Genomic DNA, 23244 nt, shown 5'->3' on the forward strand with positions numbered 1-23244 from the left:
TCAGGGCTGACAGGTCCTTGGGAGCTGAGTCGCCTTGGCCGGGTCATTGGCACAGCGTGTCCCATGCTTCTCCTGTTCCTGGGGAGGGAACAGAAGCCTCAGGGCTGTGCTGGCCACCATGCAGGCCTGAAGGGAAGAGCGGAGCCAGGCCATGGAAGCAGGGTGGACCTTTCTGCCCTCCGGAGAGCTGTGGGTGCTCGCCTCTGGCAGGCACATGTCCTGTGAGAGGTGCTAGAGATTCCTTTCCTGGTCTGCGGGGAGGATGGGGGAGAGCATGGTGTGGCCAGCAGCTTGGTTTCCTTGCCTGCAGCTCGCCACGTTTCCCTAGTCTCCGATAGTTTGCCTGTATGACCCTGCATACCAGTATACATCTCCCGGCATTTTAAGGAAAAATGCACAACTCTCCACTGGGTGTCCTCTCCACCTGGCTCAGTTTCACCACAATCCTGCCATGCACCAGAGAGTACCAGGCTAAAATTTAGGGACGTCCCTCAGGGCCACCACGTCCAGGTTCCATCAGAATGTGCTGTCTGGGAGGACAGACCACAGGCAGCGTGGTTGTGCTCAGTCAATGAAGGGGCAACAGGAAGAGTTGAAATAAACCTCTTTTTATTTTTATTATTATTTTTATTTTATTTCATTTCATTTCATTTCATTTCATTTCATTTCATTTCATTTCATATTTCATTTCATTTCATTTCATGTTATTTTATTTTATTTTTCTGCAGACCCTCTCTGAGGAGTGCTGGATTTGGGTTAGTGGTCTGGGAATAGCAATTGTGGCCTGCCATCGCGTTTTGGCAAGGTCCGTGGCACTTATTGACCACATTTAGGCCTGGCACCCCTGGTGGCTGGGACTCAGGTTCTCATGCAGTCCCCCAGATTCATAATTACAACTTATAAATGCTGTTATACGAACCTCGGATTTCAGTGGGCTCCGTGGGCATGAAAGGACGAGGACATCTGGGGAAAACCAGTCAACAGGAGAGGTGTCCATCAACAGCTGTGTTAAGACTTGGTCTTGTAGGAGAGAAAATAGCAGTGCACAGAGCTGGGAATAACCTGTAGTTCAGGAAATTCTTGTGTATTTTGAAGGGATTTTTTTTGGCCCTTAATGTGCTCTAGCACCACTTAGACAATGTCACACTTGGAGGCAAGCAGTTGCAGACCAGTTGCAGAAGGCCTCTAGAGGTGACCTGCGTGTCACCCCAGGGACCAGTCTCTGCTTTCACACCCCCAGCATCATGCCTTGAACCCCAAGAACGCCACACTGTGCCACACAAAGTCCCTGAAACCTGGGCCAGCCCGTTTGGCTGCAGTACTAAAATATGCTGTTAGAGCTCGGTTTCAGGGGTCTGATGGAGCCTCGCTTTCTCCGCAGCAGGATGTGGTTCTGACGTGCAGCTCAGGGCGGTGGGACCGATCTGTGACTTGTGACCCTGTTGACTGCGGTGTCCCTGACCAGTCGCATGTCTACTACGCCAAGTTCTCCTGCCCCAAAGGGACCACCTACCTGAAGCGATGCTCCTTCTCCTGCATCCACCCGGCCAAGCTTCAAGGTACGGTCTGAAGTGCCAGGGGATTTAATCCTCCCTTTTTGGTGCCACCTCTCCGTGCGTGTCCCTAGGTGTTTCAAAGTGACCATTGCTACTTTGAATTTCCTGGTTGTCCTCGCCTCTGCCAGCCAGCTGAGCTCTTGGGAGACCTCCCTACATGGTGGGCATCCATCCCTCTTGAGCAGGGACACCATGGTGTGGGGATGCTCCCTCTGATGCTCACCCCCTGGCTGGCGACCCATATCCATCCCCCTCAGGGTGTTGGGATGTCTTCTTCTGAGAGCTGGTGAGGTCTGGCAGGCTCCGGTGTTATGGGGATGAGGGAGGCGAGAAGTGTAGGGATCCAGTGCAGACAAATAGGGAGGACTTCAGAGAGCCAAAAATGGGCTGGTGGCTGTGGGAAAGCATATGGTTCAGGAAGCCTGGGGCCTTATAAAGCCGTAGAGACTGATGCCCACAGCTGCAGAGCAGTCTCGGAGATGTGCACCACCCAGACACACAGCAGTCCTCCAGACATGCCATGGCCTGGCTTTCATTCTGCCGACTCCATCAATACCCACAGGAATGTTTTTAAGCCAAGTCGGAGAAAGAGAGCTACTGTTCCTGTCTATACAAGGCTGAGCTGGATGGGATTTCGTGGGTAATTGCCTTGACAGCTTCAAGCATTGGGACTTTATGTGAGTTTCCACCAGCGCCTTTGCTCCAAACAATCACATACAACAAATCATTTTAATGGGTGCCCTATTTTATGGCGACATTTATAGCTGAAACGTATGAAAATCATTTACTGTTTTTTTAGTTAAATCTACGGAGCAAAAACTGCAGGGAATTAAGGTCTCATTTCATGACAGGAGGGACGCCGGCAGATCCCAGCGTGAGCTGATCAAAGGGTAGTGCACAAATGACAATTCGACAGACCAAATTCTGCACAAAGCCATGCCATTGCCTTTGGTGGGTCAACTGAGGGCAGGGCTTGAAGCTGATATTTCCCTAACAGCCTCCTCTTGTTCCCGTTGAAGTCAACGGGAGGTTTGCCACGGGCTCCCTTGGCGGGAGGTGTCCCATCCGTGGAGTGCCCTGGGTGGCTTCCAGCAGCTGACACAAGTCCTGGTGGTGCTCAGCCAAGGCTGTCGAGGCGCGCGAGTAGACTCGGAGAGGTCCAGCTGTCTCTGCCGAGCTGTCGAGGCAGGAACGTGTCTGCTGCTTGTACTCCCCGAAGGCTGGCGTCCTTACGGGCAGCCTCTCAGTGCTAATAAATGCTAAGAACAGGCAGGGAAGGGATTGCATGGCTGCATGGCTCCTGCCACGGCACTTGGAGGTGGGGACAACCCATACGCCTCGCCGCCGGGAGCACCGGCCCATCGGGAACACAAGCGCTGAGCGGAGCCACGGTCTTGCCCTTGTCCAAGAGCAGCTGTAGGCAGAGCGGTGATCCTATAAAAAGAAAGTGATGCTCAGTTCCCTGTCAACTCTGAGGTCAGGATTCCCAGTTACACGAGGTAGGGCTCCTGCATCTCTCCTGCTGGCACTTCCCATCTTGTGCTGTACACATGGCATGGGGCGAGATGGCTTGTAAGGGCAGGTGTTGGACAAGCTGCAGAAAGCACCCAGGGAGACTGAAGTTGAGCTGAAATAAATATGAGAGAGAGGCTGTCATACACAAAGCCCCTAGCCCACTGACGGCTCTCCTGAGGTATCACCAGAGAGGGGAATTTAAGGGAGAGTTGGGGGAAGATGTGCAGAAACAAAATTGCTTCTCCAGCCCCTAGCTGTCCAACTAGCCCATGGTCTTCCAATTTATTGCTTCCCTTCGTGTCCATACCCACTCTAACAAGAGGAATTTTGAACCCAAACGCGCTGCTTCTCTCTTGGTGCCAGGAATGAACCAGTGGCTGACCTGCCTGGAGGACGGTCTCTGGTCGCTCCCCGAAGCCTACTGCAAGCTGGAGTGTGATGCGCCTCCCGCGGTGGCCAACGCCAAGCTCCTGGTCCCGCGGTGCCTGCAGGGTAACCACGACGTGGGCTCCGTCTGCCGCTACAAGTGCAAACCTGGATACCACGTGGCCGAGAACGCAGCAGGCAAACCGAAAAAGTAAGTCTCTGGTGGGTCTGCCACCACTCTTCCCTGCCTCCCCACTTTCCAGCTTGGGGGAGGAGGACAGGCCATGGTACACTGCCTGTAGTGAAGCCCTGCTTTGGCTGCTGGGATAGACACGAGGCAGAGCAGCTCGCTCTGGTCATGCTTATTTCCTCAAATGTGAGAGGCATTCCCCTAATGTAGGTCACAGCAGGTGGGAACGAGATGTAAGCTGCTGTTGAGCACGTGTACGTTAAGTGCCTTAACCTAAAGCACGAGTTGTCCCACACACCTCAAAGCACTTGTCACTTGCTGAAAATGAAGCACGTGCAGAAGTGTGTGCAGGCTCTCAGGTAATTAGCTAATGACATACCAAGATGCTAGAAGACTCCTGGAGCTGCTGCCTTTCCTCAAAGCGACAAACCCAGCGCCGTGACCTGTTTTAGTTGCAACAAATGACAGCCTTCTGTCAGGGTTAACATTTTACCCCCTGCATGTCTTGGCTAAATTTAATCTCAAACATTTGTATTTCAGTTGGAGAAGATTTTCCCAGTGCTTCAGGGAAAAATTCCTGGTGATTCACTAGCACTGTGCTGGGCCAATAACATGATGCTGGTGGGTAGAGCAGCATTTTGTCTGCGATACCTCCAGCTGAAGTCCCTGTTGGGTCTGGTCACTACAGATTCCCTGGCACAGGCGGGGTCCTCCCCAGAGTCTTGGTGCTAGCCCAAATCAAGTAATTACGTGCTAATTGTTTAATGCCCCCTTCCAGTTTTAATTGGATGCAGACTTCAGCTCTACTTAGCTCTGGGGTAGGGTTGTTGTGCACTGGGAAGCAGTTGCCAAATTTCTTGCCTAGTAATGAAGGAAGTGGTTTCTGTAAACAGCTTTTCACAGTGTTAGGAGGATTTCTTGGGCCAGGGGGAGCTGAGCAAATTACAATTATGGCTACGGTCACATGGACTGCTTTGCAAACCGTGGAACAGCTTGGATGCCTGTGGCATTCAGGCACTGGACGTGCAATCAGATCAACACAGCTTGCACAGTTAGGCTGTCTCACCCATGCTGCCACAAGCACTGGGGAAAACAATGCCCTCTGGGAGACCCCAACGCTCCTCTGATGTATGGGACTTCCCTACAGGCCTGAACAGCCTGTAAGTCAAGTCAAGGAAAATCACATGAAATAGTTTATGTTTTCATAGCAAAGGATGTCGAGATAGCACTTTCACATTTGCTATTATCATTACTACTAACTCACCCAATATCTTTGATGGTAGGGCACGATCCTATTACAGCAAGCAAAAAAAAAAAAAAAATTAACAGAAGCAGAAAATCTGTTGCTTTCTCATGTAGATTAACTGCTCTGTGAGTGGCCTGATTCAAAGCAAAAACCTCTCCCTGGAAGTGTCTGAGCACTGTTTCATCTGGAGCTTTGCGTATGCACTCAGCCTTAGTGCAAGCCCCTTGGCACGTGCAGCGAGCAGCAGCTACTAGTCAGTACGTGGGCCAGTACTAGGTTGCTGGAAATCCTTCTGGCGTTTCAGACCTGGCAGGCAGACCATCAGAGCTGCCAGCGGGGTTGCTCTCTGTTCAGGGACATTTTTGGAGAATGGAGTTGTCAGAGAAGGCAATGGGGAGCTCTGGAAGGGGTTGGCACTGGTGGGGTGCAAGCTCCTGATGTGCTGGTGAGGGAGTAGGGTTTCAGCTGATGACTCAGACATCAGGTTTTGGGGTGTCCTGAGATCTCTCTGGGCTCTTTCTGGGTTCAGCAATCTGAGTTCTTGGGCTGTTGTCTCCCCATCATCCATCAACCCAGCAAGAACCAGCCTCGTAAAAGATTTGGTGCTGTACAGGTGTTGGTGGGCACAAGAAAGCATGACTGCAGCTTCTAACCAGCCTTCTTCAGTGCCTTTCCCTTCCACACACCGTGCAGAACACCACGGCTGCTACACCCGGACTGGGGCTCCAAGCCCTGAGCCTTGCCCCTAAGATTGTAGGGCGATGGTCCCCACCTTCCTGAGCCCGGCTGGGATCCAGCTGTCTCTGTCCCAGTTGAGATGCTCTTGGACACAGATGCTCGTGTGATTTCCTCACTTCTGTTTTGTTAGTTGAATGTTACTGCAGGGGCAGGCACTCACACAAGGATGCTTAGAAGGCTTCTGCAGTCTTTTGAAGTTCATTTCCCATAGCATAGGTGGAAGAGAAAGAGTATAAAGAAATACGTAGGCTCAGAGAAGATGCTCTTATCTGTTAACTTGGGTGAGGAAAAGCCCTTCACAAATCTGTGCTCAATCAACAAGGGATCCCTGAGGAAACACTGACTGTGTAAGCAAAATCCTGCCAGAGATTTGCTGCCTTTCTGCTGGAAGGATTGTTTAACTGATGGGGCTGACACAAAGGGTGGAAGCTTCTTCAGCTCTTTCTAAAGGAGATCTGCTTTCAGGCTGGAGAGCCCAGGTGACAGCCTGGTTTCCAGCACGCTGATTTCTCTTTCACACTTGACCCCCAAATAACAGAAGTAGGGGAACTTTACATGTGCAGCGATGCTTTGTGATGGGAGGTCTCTGTTTCTGGGCAGTGTCTGTCCAATGGCAGCACCACCACACCTGGTGGTTCGTTTCCTGCTCCTGCTTGCTCCCTCCCTCGCTGTTACCCCTTCCTGGGACTACTCCTGAAAGGGCAGAGGCGAGAGGCTGGCCAGCGTGACCAGGAGATGTGTCAGTGAGCAAGGAACGAACGGCCCCTCACCGGAGATCACGGGAGCCATGAGACAGCCCAGCCCCCTGACAAGCTCCCGCGGGGATGTCAGCCCCTCCACCCCCCTGCCCTGTTCAAAGGCCAAGGCGGGCTGATGGAGAGGAAGAGGAGGTGGAGGAGAACACGGCCTGGAAGAAGTTAGCAGCCTGAGGGCTGGAAGCGCATCAGAAGGACCTCAGCGGGCAGAGCAGGACAGCCCAACCCCGGAGCATCGCAGCTTAGCAGGGCACGGGGCCATTGCACATCTGTGGTGGGTACAAAGGTGTGGGGCTCCTGCTTCCCCTGCCCACATCTGGCCCCTTCCAGATAAAAGGCAAACACGCAGGCAGTGGAGAGAGCCAAAAAGCCAGGTAAAGAAAACACAGGCTGTCAACTGGGCTCCCGTGTCATTTCCACCTCTCAGGCCTCTGATGAAGATTTACAGCCCGGGTTGCCCAGGCTGTTTGGAGCGAGGGGTGGAAAGCAGCACAGGTCCTACAGGACGGCATTGCTTTCTTTTAATTTACCGGCAAATCTCCCTCCTTCCTCCCCTCTCCTTTTTGAAGCCATCGGTCTCCTGCCCTGGGAGATGAGGTGGGCTTTGGGCTCATTTATCACCGTTCCTGCGTGGTGGACCCCAGCCCAGGGCTGGATTCTGGCCAGGCCCCTGTGCTCTCAGCTCCTGGAGCTCGACGAAGCTCATGCCTTCACGTCAGGCACAGCCCTCGCTGGCCTCAGGCGTCTCCCCTGCCTCCTTTCCCCATCAGACGTTGGATTGCCCAGTTGGAGGGGGAAGCGTTGACTCCGATTTTCCTGGCTTCCTCGTTAATCCTCGAGAAATGCCGCTAACCCAGATCAGAAGAAGTCAGGGGGTCTGGAAACTTCAAGCTGCTACAAGTTGTTTTTTTTTTTTTTTTTACAATTTTATTTATTTTTTAAAGCCTCTCCCTTCCCTTCTCCGTGCCTGAATACAAACTGCCCACTTCACACGCCCGGCAGTGGTCCCCGCGCCACCTTCTGCCCTGGGGTCAGCCCAGGCCACCCAGTTTTGAAGTTTGTGGCGCGGAGGCTCGTGGTGGGGCGAGCCTCCAGAGCAAGGCAGGCTCTTGGCCCAGGTCTGGAGGGGATGCAGGAGGGGGGACAGGGAGAAGCTGGGACCAGCACCGCATCAAGATCAGGAGCCCCAGAGAAGGCAATGGGGCTGCAAACCACAGTGCGTAGCCACGCGAGGGGCCGTGGGGTGCCTTCTCCCCAGCCCTTCCCCAGGTCCTCGCTGAAGGGCCTCCACTGCTATGTGGAAGATGTGATTCAGAAGAGCAACAGTGACGTGCAGTGGCTGCATCAGTTATATATCAGGTGGCCGGGTGTGCTTCTGCTTTGTGAAGGTTTTTTGCTCGGTGCCAGAGGCTTTGCACCACCGGTTTGCAGCTCTTGCCCCAAAGCCATCGCTTTGACCTCCTGCGTGGCTGTGGTGCAGCCGTGCACGAAAAGCCTCCTCTGCTCGGATTTACTCCCTGCCTGCTGGGCAATGCAAGGAGGGGAAACAGCTGCGTGAGGAGCCAACCCTCCGATGCACATCAGTGCCCCGCAGTACGTGCCTTCGCTGGCCTTCAAAGGTGGGCAAAGTGTTCAGAGGAGCAGGACTGATGGGGACGTCTTTGAAAAGCAGTGAGCATCATCCTAGGGGAAAGGGCAGCAACTGGGAATATGAAATTACCAGTGGGCTGAAGCTGCAGATGTCCGTGATGGGATCTAGAGATGTTTCTCCCCATCACCCTTCCAAAATCTGATGTGGTTTCAGTTTCCTTCTGTCAATTCGAGGCTACTGGTCTCAGGAGGGCTTTGCAGGACCACTCACTGCTGGGATGCCCACGCCGTGGCAGCCCATGTTCCCGGCGTGGTCTGGTGGGGAGGTTTTGGGCAGAGCTCTGGGGGCCCTGCCGTGTCCCATCCCCTCCTGTGCCTTCTCCTTGTTACTGGTTGGAGCCTGTGTTTGTCAGAGCAGGAAACGTCTATCACTTGTATGAAATCCCTAGGAAAACAAAACAAAACAAAACAAACAAACAAAAAAAAACAGGTCTCTGATTCCTGAAGGGACAAGGGGACTCTCTGAAAGCTTGGGATTGCAGAAATGTGCACACCGCCTTTGGGGTCAACCAGACATGCTCTGGGGCGAGAGAGCACATTTCTCTGTCCACAGCATGGTCCTGCCTAGGGTCCTGGGGTGTTCGTAGCATACTCTGAAGGGTGCTTGCATGGACGTGTGAAGGGCAGGTTGACCCCCCTCTGCTCCGTGGGCTCACAGGGACATCACCAAGCCCGTTGCCTCCCGCTCTGGTGGCAGGGCATGGGCACTGTCCCCTCGCCGCTCCAGGCTGCGTGACCCTGCACTGTGCAGCGGGGGCACCCAGGTGGTGAACAAGGGACAATTTAGTGCCTCCCCCAGGGGTTTCTCCAGCCCAGCACTGGGCAGCAGAGGAGACACCAAATCCCCTCTGCGTACCTGCGGTGCGCTACAAACGCCTGGAGCCCTGCCTGCTGGCACCCACAGGGGGAGCAGGCAGAGGCTAGCAGCCGGAGCAGGCATCTGGTGGAAAGTGATGGGAGCCTGTTACAGAGGGGGAAGAGTCTCATTAAGGACCTGCAATCAGCTCAGGGTGAAGCTCATCAGCGCTGTCAAAAGCCACGTGTCATTGTTGGGCAGCGGCGAGGTGTCCCCAGCTCGCCCAAATCCTCCCGGGGGGTTTTCATGTCCCTCTGCAGACGATGTGACATCTGTATTGCTGCCAAGGAGAGGAGACGGAGAAGTGGGTGGGCTCCGCTTCTGGCCTTTTGCTCCTTTTCTTTTTCATCATCTTTTTGGCAAGATGTTCTTGCTGGGGCTGTTTCAGCAGCACAAGATGGTGTTGGTCTGCTCCAGTGTGGCAGCTCCTCGGCGAGAGCGGGATTGACAGCTCTGGCCGGCGTACAAAGAGGAGCCTCAGGAGGAGCTGGGCATGGGCCAGCAGGATTTACTGGGGGAGGCTCGCTCCTCCGAGCAAAATATGCAGCTACTGGCGGCAGGACAAGGCAACGCGGCGCACGTACCCGCAGGGGCTGCGGGGCAGGGAGAGAGCATTTAGAGGTGCTGCAAAAGATGGTGGGGAGCGTGAGAAGTGTCTGGGACTCCTAAACCGGTGCGAGGGGAAAGGAAGATCCTGGCTGAGCACGGGTTGTGCTGGGGAATGGCATGGCAAAGCCCCACGCTCGGGGGTTTGAGAACCAAGGAGGGGCATCCAGGCTGCTCTTGCCTCTGCGGGATGCCCAGCGTGGCCGAGAGAGAAGGGATGCGTTTTGGGAGGCTGCAGCCCAGCTTTCCACCTGTGTCTCCCCAGGAAGTTCCTGAAGATCCAGTGCCTGGAAAGTGGGCAGTGGGAAGAGGGGCACTGCGTCCCCGTGGTGTGTGAGCCACCCCCGCCGGTCTTTGAGGGCATGTACAACTGCACCCAGGGCTTCGAGCTGGACAGCCAGTGCGTGCTGAACTGCGAGCCGCCGGGCATGCGGGTGAGTGATGGGGGCAGGGGGAGATCGGCCAGGCGTTGGGCTTCAGAGCACCTCAAAACAGCAGGGCTCGGCGCTTGGGTGCCACCAAAGGGCCGCTGCCCCTCTGCTTTCCAGGTTCCCATCGTCTGCACCAAGGAGGGCTCGTGGACGGAGGAGTTCACGCTGTGTGAGAGCCTGCAGGGCACCTGCCCGCCGCCCCCGGAGCTGAACCTGGTGGAGTACAAGTGCGAGCAGGGGCACGGCATAGGTGAGAGCAGGCAAAAGCTAAGCATAAACGCAACCCCCGTGTCGAGTCAGCCCTCCCGGAGAGCTAGCTGGAAGGTCACGGTGACTCCTCTCCGTGTGCCAATCCCCACTAAATCCATGGAAATGTTTTCTCTTCTGTCCCCTTTCTGAACGCAGAGCCTGTGGGTGGCTTTAACCCTGTGCATAGCCTGGTTGTGTTCATGGGCAAGACTGAAGCTAAAACTCTGTAAGCGTTTCTTCAGAAGGAGCAAGGACTCGTCCCTAGGGCAAGCCCAGCCCTCTGCAGTGTTTTTCCCACCCTCCAGCCCTTCACTCCCCCCCGCGGTCTCTGCCCTTGTTATGACTGCTGACATTTGCAGGGTTAATGAGGCAGGCCCTAGATAAAAGCTGGAGTGACAATTGTGTGTAACAGGGCACTTTCACCAGACGAGGGACCACATCATCCATTTCTTTCTCCAAGACTCAGTCGCTTTTCAGCTGCAATGCTCAGTCACAGCCGTTACATCCCATCTAGCATCCTGCTGGATAGGACATTTGGGCACAACCAGGGTCTGAGCAAAATTGGCTGAGGCAGGGCTGAGGCTGAGCTTCAGACAGACCTGATGTGAAGCTGGGAATAGGGCTGGGACCCACCTGGTTTTCTAGGGTGGCTTTTTTACAGTTTTTTTTTTCTTTTCTTTTCCTCCTGGGTCATAGGAAGGTGTGGTAGAAAAACTATGAGAGGTGCTTCTTGACACGTGAACAAACATCCCATAACATCCAGGCCAGTTGTGTTTTCCTGCTGGATCCCACGTCCTGCCATCAGGGCTTGGATCTGTCTCTTAGGGCACGTTCAATTCTTATCTCATTCAGGAGAGGTAAATCAGCCATCAGAAAACTCCAGTAGGCTCTTCTATAAGTCAGGATTTGGGGAAGGAATTGTCAAGTGCTGGGGGGCTAAGGGTCACCTTCACACCCACAGTGCAGGAGCCCGCAGGTTCGGACCTGGTGCCCGCCTGTAACACGCCACTGCCTGGTTCTTGCTGGAAGCCCTCACGGCTGTCTCTCCTTCCGCAGGTGCTGTGTGCACACCCTCCTGTATTATACCGCCCAGCGACCCCGTCATACTGCCTGAAAATGTAACTGCTGAGACTATGGATCACCGTCTGCAGCCCACCAGAGTCCAGGTACGTGGGGAGGTGGCGTCCCTGTAGCAGGGGGTTCATTAGCCACGTAGGTGGGGCCCTCAAAATATTTATCGTGTGGTCAAATCTGTCCTCCCTCCTCTGCATCTGGTGCTTTTCCATACCAGCGCTTTCCTTTGCCCATCTTGAGCCCTTCTGGGTAAATTGGTGTGGCAGTGGAGGAGCAGCTGGGCGATGAATGCGTGTGGCTATTCAGGCTCACCCGTGCCCAGTCTGAGGATGCTACTGCACAGCCTCCTGCTCTCCGAAACCAAAGCTCAGCGTAAGCCATCGGCTCTCGAGTGAGCTTTCCAGGACTTGCAGGATGCCTCCGCGAAGGAAGCTAAAGGCAGGAATCCCGCTGACTTTTGGGACACACCGCATGCCTGAATCTGGCTGTTACTGTCAGCCAAGGCACTGGGAGGATTGAGCACGGAGCAAAAGCCGCCCCTGGCACTGGGCAGGGTGCAAGCCCCGGTCCCCCCTCACCTGGCAGCGGCGAAGCAGCCCCGGGAAGGCGTCTCCGTGCTGGGGAGGAGGCATCGCCGTCAGCTGGAAGGTGGCTCCTGCTGCCAGGACCCGCTGGCCGCCCGCTCCCCTCTCCCTCCCCAGCCCTTACTCATTCTGTAGGCAAAACAGCTCAAATAGCTCGCATAGTTTGGATCTCGACAGCACGACTTTCCCAAAAAGCAGCTCCGCCGGGGTAATATTTCTTAAAATAAAACCGAGATGCAGAAGGAAAGAGGTGGAACAAAGAAAAGCAAACAGCCTTCCCCGGAGCCGGCGCCCCCATGCAGGCGCTGCGCCCTCCTCCCGGGGGCCCAGCATCATCCCCGCTCCGTGTCTGCGGGCGCTGCCCTGCCTCACCTCGAAGCAGCAGACCCGCAGCACGTCGCTGCCGGGGGCGAGGACGCCCGTGGCGTGTGGGACTGCGGAGCACGAGCCTTGGAAGGAGGCAGCGGGTGGCTTGGCCGCTGGTTCTCGTGCAAGGGAGGCAGTTTGGAGCAGGGAAGAAAGGCGTTATTTTAAGCAGCGGCGCTGCCCCTTGCCAGCAGCCTTGTTTTCCTCTCTGCCTTGTTCCCCTTTACACCTCCCAGCCCTCCTGCCGGGCTTGTGTTCCCAGGGGCTGCCAGGCTCCCCAGGTGACGGGGACGATGCAACAACCCGCACGAGGGGCGGCACCGGTGGTTTTCAGCACTGATCCATCGCATCCCACTGCCAAGCAGGTTTGGGGATTTGTTCAAGGCGTGCAGCAACCACGTATGAAATGTCCCAGTGGGGCTGGGATTCAAGCGTCTTTTGGGATGAGCAGGAATTGGCCATCCTGGGCTTCTCTGCCCAATCTGATTGCAGCTATTTCTGAGTCTGCCTTCTCTGCACTGGCTGAGGACCCTGAGGACACTGGTACTCTGGACCAGCTTTGCTCCTGGCAACACATCAGGTTGAACTGGAGGCTTCCTGGTGCAGGATGGAGCTGAGAAACACAACAGAAGCCCAGGATGGTACATGAAGCAGATAGAGATGCCACCAGGCAGCCTGCAGATACCTTGCCCTTCCCCAGGCACATCCAAACCTGCTGCTAAAGCACAGACCCGGGCAGAGGTGCCCCATCCCGTGCTGCCGTGCATCCTGCAGATGCCAGAGCCAGGCTGGGGGAAGACATACGTGCCCGTCCGTGCAGCTCCTGTGCTATGGAGGGCATCCTAGGACACTTTCACAGGCCAGCTCTCATTTTATGGGGCCTCAGATTTCAAAGCCTGCCTGAGCTTTACAAGGAGGAAATTGTCTGTGTGGTGGGGCTTTTCTTCCCCCATATAATCATGTGTGCTCCCAACAACCCCCTTCTGAATTACGGGGATGGAGCGTTCCAGTCAGATGAAACCGAGACCTCTGCATCTTGCTCTTGTGTCCAGTTGGCTGCAGCAGCTAACTTCAAGCCTCGTAAATACCAGCAATGACCTCAACGGCGGGGGTGAACGTGAGCCTGGTGTATCCAGACCCGGCCAAGTTTGGGGAGGTGGGTCCTCAGGTGTCCCCCCCCCCCGCAGCCCTGGGGACACGGCTCTTGGAGCCTGAGCAGGACTCAATGGGCGAATTGATGCCGGCATCCAGCAACCGCTGGCTGGGCGAGAAGCTGCTAAATCCAGCTCGGTGCAATGAGATGAACGGAGGGCTCCTGTCTGTGGTGGCCACGCATGGCTTCTTCCCAGCTTGGCTGGTGGCCACCTTGGCATAGTGCTGCCAGCCAAACCCGGTTCCCTGGAGATCCCTGCCATCTCCCCTTGTCCTCTCCCTGTTGGGCATATATATGTATATATACATATACCCACATATCTATTTATCTAGCCTCTGTTTTGAGCAACGTGCCCTGCTGTGTGGGTGAAGCTGGTGCTACCTTGGGTTTGCTGGGTTTCAAGAGGTGAAGGGAGGGCTCGGGGGTGATGCTGCTGCTCTGCCCGTGATGTCGAGGGAACCCCTACGCCCCCAGGAGGCGGTCGTGGTGGCTGCCCTCCCTCTGCCACCTCCTCTAACTGCTGTTTTCTCCTCTCCTCCTCAGCACATCGTATGCACGGGCAGGCTGCGATGGTACCCAGACCCCTCCGGCATTCACTGCATCCAGTCGTGTGAGGTGAGTCGCGGCCAGGACCCTTCACCACGTGCTTGCTCCACATGGGGCCAGGGCTCGCAGGCCAAGCAGGAGACCAGAGCAAGCACACTTGGCAGCGCGTGGTGGAAGCACTCTGGGTTTTCAGAGCTACCACGGGCACCAGAGAGGGTGGAGGAAACTCCCCAGGCACACTGAGCATTAGTGGGAAATCAGCCAGAAGTTTCCAGATACCACAGGCTCTCAGGTGTGACTCCTGGCTCTCCGGGCTCTGCCAGCCCACAGCCAGGTCTGGGCCAGCAGAGTGGATTCCTAGAGATGAAGGGACCAGAGGTGAGATGCCTTCCCCCATCTGCAGGACCTGCAGGGACAAGGTGGGGTCTGCAACGAGCTGGCGCGGGGCACAGTGATGTCCTGGCGTTTCAGCAGCTGGGGCGATGCTGGGGTGAGCCTGCAGCGTGCCGCTCCGCTGCAGAGCGGGGCCAGGGCTTCAGACTGCGTTTCCTTCCTCACGCTCTTCTTGGCCAGCCCGGGAAGAAAATTCTAGCAAAAAGGATTTCACTGGCAAGGGGTATCCCCAAAATGTGCATGCTGACTCCAAGCCTGAATATTTCCTTAACCAGAACTGCAGTTCTGGAGTAATATGGGTCCAGAAAAGCCCGGTGTGACTCACGCGTCCAACCAAAACAAGGAGGATTTCCAACGTCGTGTGTGCAAAACAAACCGCTCCCCAAGAATCTGCAGACAAAGAATTCCTTGCAGAAATTGGTTAGCCGCTCATTTCGTTTTGAATAATTACCAGGCAGGAGAAAATCATAGGCAGCCTGGAGTCAGTTCGCAGAGGAAATGAAAAATAGGCAGTCTTTGTCGAGCACTATTTGTTATTATGATTGAGGGTAAAAAAAAAAGGGGGGGGGCAGATTTGGAATGTTGTATGCTGAAAATTTGGGATTTTTACCAAAAAGGAAAATGTAAATGAAGTCTGCACACCAAAAATAGCTTTGGGTTTTGCTGGTTTTTTTTTTTTTTTGGATGCATTCATTTCAATGCAAATGATCGGTTTTGCTCACTGATTCTGCCTAGCTCAGCTCTTTGTCGGCTGAATTACAGGAGAAGGGGCAGCATATACGACCATGTGTGACCATACAGCCTCAGTGCTGCAGGGGGCACGTCCCTAGGGAGGAAATGTTGTGCTCAACAGGACATGCAGTAGTTACTTCCCAAACCTGATTGTTGTGCTGTGTCTCTCCTGTAACCCATGGGCTACTAGCTTAGGGGAATAGGCTGTTGTGTGCTAGAGAGGCATTGGATGGTCGAGTACCATGGCTTGGTGGTGGATCCAGTGTCTTGGGAGCTCCGTGTCTTTCTATAGCATGCCTTTCAGCTTGGCTCTGGGGCAATGTATTTGAGCAGGATGGTTCTGCACCTCACCTTTGGTCTGTGTCTTCAGCAAGAGGTCCCATAAAGGATGATGGAAAAATGCCAGCCTGTTTGTGTGTGTGTGAGAGAGAGGGACCAACTACCTGAATCTCACACCAGGTCTCTGTCTTCTCGTCAGCCACCTAAACATTCTTGTGGCCAACACAAGCTCTTTCTGTTCCTGGATGCTTGTCATCCCCATTTACTTTTAGAAAGCAATCCCAGACAAAAGTTATAGCTACAGCTATAACAAGCAAGCCAAAATCTTGCAGTGTCCTAAGAGCAAAAAAAGGGTCTACTCTCATCTTTCCAATTGTATACTTTTCTACACCTTCTCTGTTTTCAATTATTCTTTCAACAGGAATGACCAAGCAGTACATACTCTTCCCGCTGAGATCTCACCAAAGCCCTGCAAGAAAGCCTTTGTGTGCAGGAAATCTCTTGTTTGATAGGACCCAGGAACATAGCTGTCATTTCTGCAGTTGCATCAGTCTGGCAGCTCAGAGAGATCCTGAGGTCAGCAAGTACACCCAGATCTTTCTCTGCATCCTTTGTTTCCAACTGATGAGCTCCAAGCTAACAGCAGATGTTTTACTATCAGTATAAGAGCTTGCCCTTCAATTTTACACAAGCGAATGTCATCCTGTTTCTCTCCCTAGTTCTCCAGGTCATCTAACTATTTGTCAGATAACCTGATCCTCCTCTGTGGAACAATGTCTTCTTCCTTGTTAGCAATTTCATCAGCCCAGGACTATTTTTAAGGTCACAGTCACTCACTGCAATACTAATGAAGATTCATCCTTCAGATTGTTTCTTTTGCCCTCGTGCTTTCCTTTTAGAAACAGCTCACAGTCGCCTCGTCCCTGTTCTTCTCCTCCCTTCTCATGTCTTTGATTACTCTTTTCATTGGGTTTTCTTCCACAATCTTGCAGGTCATTAAGTCTTGCTAGACAACTCTCTTTTATTTTATTTTTTAACATGGGATTTATAGTAGTCATTATATTGCCGCAAAGCACAACTATTACCAAAACTGTCTCATTCAAAGTATTTCTCTGGGGTCTATTTGGCACTGGGGAGAAGAGAGGTGTTACCAGTCCCCTCATTTGACCAGGGGAAATGCCCTGAACATCATTCCCACCTCATCTGTGCTTGCTTGCACCCACATCGCCTCACTGCTCTTCTTCTCCTGCCTCCATCCTTGTGACCAAAAGCCCTGCAGATCTTGGAGGTCATTTCACTTGGGGCCAAATTCTTGTGGGATGTGGGGACATCAGATGGCAAGAGTAGGGTAGGGATGGCATACAACCCATTAATCTGGTTTTGCTGCATGACACCTCCCTCCCCATCCCTTATTTTTGTGTCTGCTTCATTTGCCTGCACAAGAAATGTTCTGCTTTTTTAGCTTCTCTTGGGTCTGACATGGTTCAGCTTTGACTTGCCAGCTGTGCAGGCCACCTTAGTCCCAGATTCCTCCTCATTTCACAGCAATCCCTCACCAGGGGTACCTCCTTTAGGAGCCCAGCCTCTGCTCTCCACTGAGCAGCCAACTGCTGTTCCAGGGGCCTGTGCAGGTCCCTTCAGGTCCAGGTCACCCCTCGGAGATGTCATTGTCTCTCCATTGACGGCAGAGAGCACGTTGGGTGAAGAAGCATTCTCATCCGGCCACCTCAGCTAGGGGAGCAGCCCTACCCGGGAGGAATGCAGGCCTCCTGCCTGCTGTTCAGCCTCTCCCTGGAGGACTCACTTCAGGCTGGGGCATGGCAGCAGCCACCAAGCCCAGCCTCAACCCACCTGGCCCCACTTCACCCATCTCCTGCTGGAAATTTCAAGTCACCGTGCAGTGGCATCACAGGGATGCTCGCTCATCATTCTCAAACTCTGTTGGTGAGACCAGCCTGCCTGCTCATCCCTCTCGCTCCTCTCCCCACCTCCTTTCTCTTTCCATTAATCTGGTCGTCCATCTGCCTCCCGGTCTCTCGCTGCACCTTGCCAAGTTCCCCATCCCCGCGGCGCGGAGGCACGTAGTTCGGGATGCAAAGCCTTCCAGGAGCTCGTCAGGAATACAAGTTAGCGCTGAGCGCACTTCGCCTCTCGAGGGCCAGTGGAACATCTCATCCCCTGCCATCAGTAGAAAAACAGATGGCAGCACTTGGGGGGAGAGAGGAGGGGGCTTGTGGCTGGGTGGAGGAGGAGGAGAGAAGGCTCTCCTCCCCACCCTGGGCCTGGTGCTGTGCTCAGTCCATGCATGAGTGTGGCCAGTATTTGCCACATCTCTGAGAGGAGAGCACCTTCCAGTCCACGCTACTCACCAACTCTGCACCCCGATTTCTCCCACCGTAGGGACTCCTCTCTTTTTATACTGCGGTTCCGGTAGAAAAGGTCACTTATTTTATCATCACCCTGTTTACTCAGCATTACTCACAGGATGGAGCCACCACCACCATCCTGCTCAGAGGAACATGGGCTGCTCTCGCGGTGATCGAGCAGACACAGACAGCCAAGACCTCCTGAAACATGCTGACCTCACCCCCGGCTCTGTTTCACCGTTGCGTGAGGGCAGCAAAGGGTTAACTGTAGTTTTAATTGCAGTAGGTGCCATTTGGGGGAAAGGCAGAGGGTGACAGCCAAGGGGAAGGCTGGGGGGCTCTGCCTGAGGCTGGCTTGGCTAGGGCACGCCTGGAGGCTTGGCCACAAGATGGCCGCCTGGTGCGATGGGTGCCGGCAGGCCGAGCTGCTGGGGCCTTCTCAGGTCTTCGCCACACGAGGACAAGGTCTCGCTGCCCTTGTGCATGCTGCCGACCGTGTTATCACGATCGTAAAATGCTAAGCTGTTCTCTCTTTCATGGTTTTCCTGAGTAATTGCAGAGGCAATTAGGAGTTAGGGATCAAAGCATGGTTCTGGCTGCAAGCTGTTACCGCGGCTCGTGACCCAACAGGTAGCCGAGGACCCTGAAGGATCCTTGGCCCTTCTCACCGCTATGCATAAAACCCTCCCTTGGCATGTCCGTGGCCTGTGGCCAGCATTTGTCAGCCACAATTAACCCCTTTGAGAATGCATTCAATAGGGACGTTGGGAAGTCTCATCTAAAATCAGGGTCCCACCGTGCATTAAAGCGATGGGAGATGGGGTGTGGCACCCTGCCGGGGTGTCCTCACCATCAGTGGGACCCCCTGTGTTCTCAGACCCCCAGGACTCTGATTTTATGCCATGGCAAAGCTCAGCTCAGGAAACCAGGCAGGAGCATGATGCTGGTGGGATGCTGTGCTCCGAGAGAGACCTGCTTCTGCTCTCCTGGTGCTTAGGGCAGTGAGGACTGCAGGTGACCCAGCTTCTGCAAGGAGACTCTCTGGAGCAACCAGGTACTTCAGCGGGGCCAGAATTTAAAGTCACCCTCTCATCCTGCTCATGTCACCACTACCTCATTTCCCATCCCCATGGGAGCATTTTGTGACTCTTTTATCCAGTCTGCACTCTTCCTCTGCCTGCCACCTGGCTTTGAAAATGGGGAGAGGATCCTACTGTTCTTTTTGTAAGCAAACAAGAGGCTGTGTGACTGCTGTTCCCTCAGGGGTCTTGCCAAAGCCTACAAGCCCTTGTGGTCCAGGTGATCAGAAAGGACTCTGTGAGTTGCCCAAGACTCTGGTACATTCGCGTATTGGTTGGTGTGTGCCATGTTGGCCTCCACATCTCCAGAGGATGCAGTGAAGCAATCAAAGTGATTAGAGGGATGCCACAGCTAGGCATCCTTAAAAGACTGGGACACTCCAGCTTGGAGAGCAGGAGGCTGCTGGAGGTGTGCCAAGTCACAGAGGTGCTGGATAAGATGGATGCAGAACTAGGGAGCACTGGCAAGGGGGTTCAAACAGGTGAAAGAAAATATCTTGTACACAGTAAGCCTTGAACTCTGAACCTGGCTGGCAGGTGAGGCTGCAGAGGCGGGCAGTAGCTTTAAGTTCAGAAAGGGATTTAAAATATTGGTGGGCATAGGATCCTTATTAAAGAGATACAAAAAGGACCAGGCAGGGCTGTATGAGCAGGAGAGAACCTTTGTCCCCTGCACACATGTGGAGTGTGATTACAGAGATCACATTTTCTTAAGAGACAAAGCAACCAGAGGGAAGCAAAGCAATCACACAGGAGCATGGTGAAAGGGACAGGTTGCAGAGCCCCCCGTCCCACTCTCCCCGCTCTCTGCAGTGCCTTTGCGCAGCCAGGGGCACAGACAGAGGAGTGGAAAGCCACTGAAAGCACCCGCTGAAATAAAAATCAGCGAGTTGCATTGGATAATAAACAAACATCCCCAAGCATAGCCCAGCCAAAGCGCTCTTCCAACACGAATATTCCCCTTCAGCTCCTTCATCCCTCGTACATTGTTTTTCTTTCTGTTTAAGATCTGTAACAAGAACTTGGCAGAAACCAGATACAAGTGGGTCAGGAGGCCCTTGTGGTTTTCAGGGCTTGTTTTCCATAACCCGTTCTATCCTGCAACATATTTTGCACGAACGGCTTGGCAGGAGATCCCCTGCTGGGCAGCAGGCGAGGTGCTGGGGCAGGACGGCAGGCTGGTGCTCGTGGCAGGGGAAGCCCAGGCTTCCTGCATGCGGGGGCCCACCTCGGGGAGCCCTGGGCTTGCCAGGAGCACTGTCTCTGTGCAGCATCTCCCTGTGCTCCCCCTTGCCTGCTCTCTGCTGCTTCTGGGTGCTTCCTCCCCTCATCTTCTGTGAGCACTGAGATCAGGGTGTAGAAAGGATGAGGCTAAGGGGAGCCCACCATGACCAGATAATGGACACAGATGCTTTTATTCAGGCAAAGATCTGCTCTCATGTGGTGTTCACCTACGCCTACACCACCTTTCCATCCCCTCCTTCCCTCTTGCCCCATAGGCTGTGCAGAGCCCTTTCCAGATTGCTATCTGCTGAGATGCAGGCTCTCTGAGGAGCGAGGGTCAGGGCTGAAGAAACATCCCTGGGCCCAGATGTTTGCAGGAAACCCAATGTCCACAGGACCCTCTTTGCCTGCAGCACCTCCAAATTACCAAGGCTGCTGGGAGCCGAGCAGTTACTTGCTTGCCTTGGGCACCACAGTCCAAGTGATGGCACATAGGCTGAAACCGGACAGCAGGGTGCCTCCTTTCAGCCCATCCCTTCTTCCTTCAAGTATTCCTTCGAGTACATGGAGTGCTCTTTCTCAAGCAGCCAGCCTCTGTTTTCTTTATGAGGCGTGGGCCGTAGGATGCCAGAACTGGAGCAGATTTTCCTGAAGACCTGAGAAGGTGATGAAAGCAGCCTGCACGTTGTGCTGATAAGGAATGGTTCAGAGACACCAGCAAACTCAGAAACAACTGGTGTTTCTCTGTTTTGCTTTCTGGCTGTGTCAGAGGTGTTGGGGCGGGTCTGTGAATTCTCCAAGCAAGCCATCCTGTGGGCACGTGGCTCCAAGGGACAGCTGTGACTGTTCAAAAGCAGCACAGAAACTAGGTAGTGCAGAAATATTGGGTCAAGCGCTAGATCTGCAGGAATTTCTCTTTCCTCTTCCTCGAGCCACTCGTCCCAGGTGCTTCTTCCCAAATTTCTCGATCTCTCCTCTCTAGAGTTCTCTTTCCCTGGGTGAAGTCGGCCAGGTAGCACTTGCTTGCTGTTTGAAGTGGCCCAGGGCAGCGAGGCATCCAAAAAAAGCTTTTGAGCAGAAGCCAGCTCTGTTCCCTCTCTGTTCCTCCCTGTGTTTTTCGGAGCTGATTTCCTCCTTGCGTGCTGGAGAGCCTCAGGAAAGAGAGAGGGAAAGTCAGCGTGCTTGGGGTGTCGGGGAGGGGGGAGAAAAAATAATGAAATAAAAGACACGCTGCAACAGAGAGAGGGCCAAGAAAAATATTTAATCCAAACAATGAACATTGTCATTTCCTCCCACAGTCTGCATTCCCCGTCAACTTCCCTGGGCAAGCCAGGGGAGCCAAGAATTGCCGGGCTCTCTGCCCCACCAGTGTCAGTGTGTGCAAGGAAGGGATGTGTCCTGGGGACACTGTGCTGGAGCATCCCTTTAGCTGTGGCTGTGGCTGGAGGGACTGAAAGCAGCCTGTGTTTTCTGTAAGGGAACAGCGGTTTGGAGTGATGCTGAAGGGATGGAGACAGGGATTTTTCCACAGGGGAATTTTTAGGGACCCAAGTAAAGACTGTGGGGTGGTGGATGCACAGCAGGGTTGAGTGAACCAGCTTTTTAACAAGGCTTTGGGCACCCTTCACGTCCTCCAAGAGACATCCTGAAATAGCAGAGCTCTCTGAAGCACCTTGCCTGGGGACTATGGGGGCCCAGGTCTTGTTCAGACTTCTTGTGCTCACCATCCTCCTCCCTGCAGCAGCTTTCTCATACATGCTGTGAGATCTGCAGCTGTCTCCTAGGGGAGCAAGTGCCTGGTAGAGGTTTATCACTTAGTCACATCCCTGTCTCCCTTGTTGCACCATCTCCCTTCGGTCTTCTCCAGTCTTCCCACCCAAGCCTTGGGAGACACTCGTGCCACAAGTGCAGAAGCAGCAATGACGAAGCCGATGCACAAGGTGTGGGGCTGAGAGCAGCAGCAGCTCTTCCAGGGCTGGTCCCCATGCCAAAATGATGCTCCTCCGGGGCTGCTTTGAAAGCTACAGCTTTCCAGAGAGGCACCTGTGGGGTGGCAGGTGGCCATCCCGGCATGTACATTGTCCGAGGCCTTCCACATTGAAGCCCAAAATACTGCTGCCTGAAGTGACAGACATGAGGACCTGCGTGTCCTCTTTGGATGGGATCACCATGGCTGCAAAGCCCAGGACCTGCGCAGCCTCCTGGAGGCTGGGGGAAAACATTTTGCTTATTGAGGCTGGATTTAATCCCCCAAAATGGGGATCTGGGGTTTTTCTAGCTAGGGGCAGACTGAAATCACAAGCATTTTCCACAGCAGTGCAGGAGAGCTGTGCAGTACATAATTGGCCAGGTACACGCTGCATTTTTTTTTCTTTTTTCAACCTTCCTCTGAAGCATCTGGAATGGGTCATTGCCAAAAGCAAGGTACTGGGGCTTCAGGTCTGCTCAACCAGAGCAAAACCTGCATTCCTGAGAAATACTGTTGACCAACTGCCCGTGACACAGCACCAAAATATGTGCAGTACTGATGGCATCTGTGGTTTATCCGTTGTGCTTCGCTGCCTTCCCCAAACCCAGCCTCTCCGGCTGTCTTGCTCACCACCATTCCTGTCACACCCTTCCAGGCTCTTTTGCAGTGAATCAACTCACTTATAAGGCGGTTTGAAGAAAGCATCTGGACCCTGTCCACCTCACCGATGACACTGGGGCAAGAGCCAAGGAGGTGGCCCTGGGGCTCCCTGCACAGTCAGATTTGGATCAGCCAGCCATGGGGACAGAGCCAGTGAGTTCAGCCCCAGCCCTGGGGGCTCTGCAGGGATGGAGGAAAAAGCTGTGAGCAAAACACTGGATGCGTGGTTACTCTTTTTATTAGGGCAGCACATCGCCCGGGCCCTGCAGTGCCAGATGCTGATCTCCACGTGCTAACACATGTCCTGGCGTTGCTCCTGTCTGAACAAAGAAGATGGATGACATAGCCCGGCTCACGGTGGCACGCAGCCTGGCTGAGCAGCTCCCTGTCACATCCTAAAACACTTACAGGTCCTTCTGGGATTCACCGGCATGCTCCAACCTCCCTTCACCCCATGCTGGCATTGCTTCCTGCAGAGCTGCATGGCTCAAAGACAGGCTGCAGGTGTCTGTCGGTGATTTTCTCTCTCGCACTACCTGTTTGTAGCTGGTTGCACTGCCCATGTCCTCCCTGGCCATGACTCGTGCAAGACCTCAGTGAGACTGATGCAAGTATGGACAGAGGAAAGCCAAAGCCCACGGATGTGCCCCCGTAAATGAAG

General features: G+C 54.1%; 1 protein-coding gene across 3 annotated transcripts in view; it reads left to right on the forward strand.

Annotated features, from left to right (window-relative positions):
• PAPPA2 (pappalysin 2) overlaps positions 1–23244 on the forward strand; it is an 83183-nt gene that overhangs the window by 46729 nt on the left and 13210 nt on the right. For 2 of the 3 annotated variants that reach the window (XM_080601954.1, XM_080601952.1), the window contains 6 exons: positions 1382–1559; positions 3435–3648; positions 9744–9912; positions 10027–10159; positions 11215–11324; positions 13879–13950. In XM_080601954.1, coding sequence (XP_080458080.1) covers positions 1382–1559; positions 3435–3648; positions 9744–9912; positions 10027–10159; positions 11215–11324; positions 13879–13950 — 876 coding nt within the window. The remainder of the gene's footprint in view (positions 1–1381; positions 1560–3434; positions 3649–9743; positions 9913–10026; positions 10160–11214; positions 11325–13878; positions 13951–23244) is intronic. The other variant, XM_080601953.1, reaches the window with a different exon arrangement.

Source organism: Anser brachyrhynchus, assembly GCF_964034855.1.
Source record: "Anser brachyrhynchus genome assembly, chromosome: 8".
In the NCBI taxonomy this organism is placed as follows: domain Eukaryota; kingdom Metazoa; phylum Chordata; class Aves; order Anseriformes; family Anatidae; genus Anser; species Anser brachyrhynchus.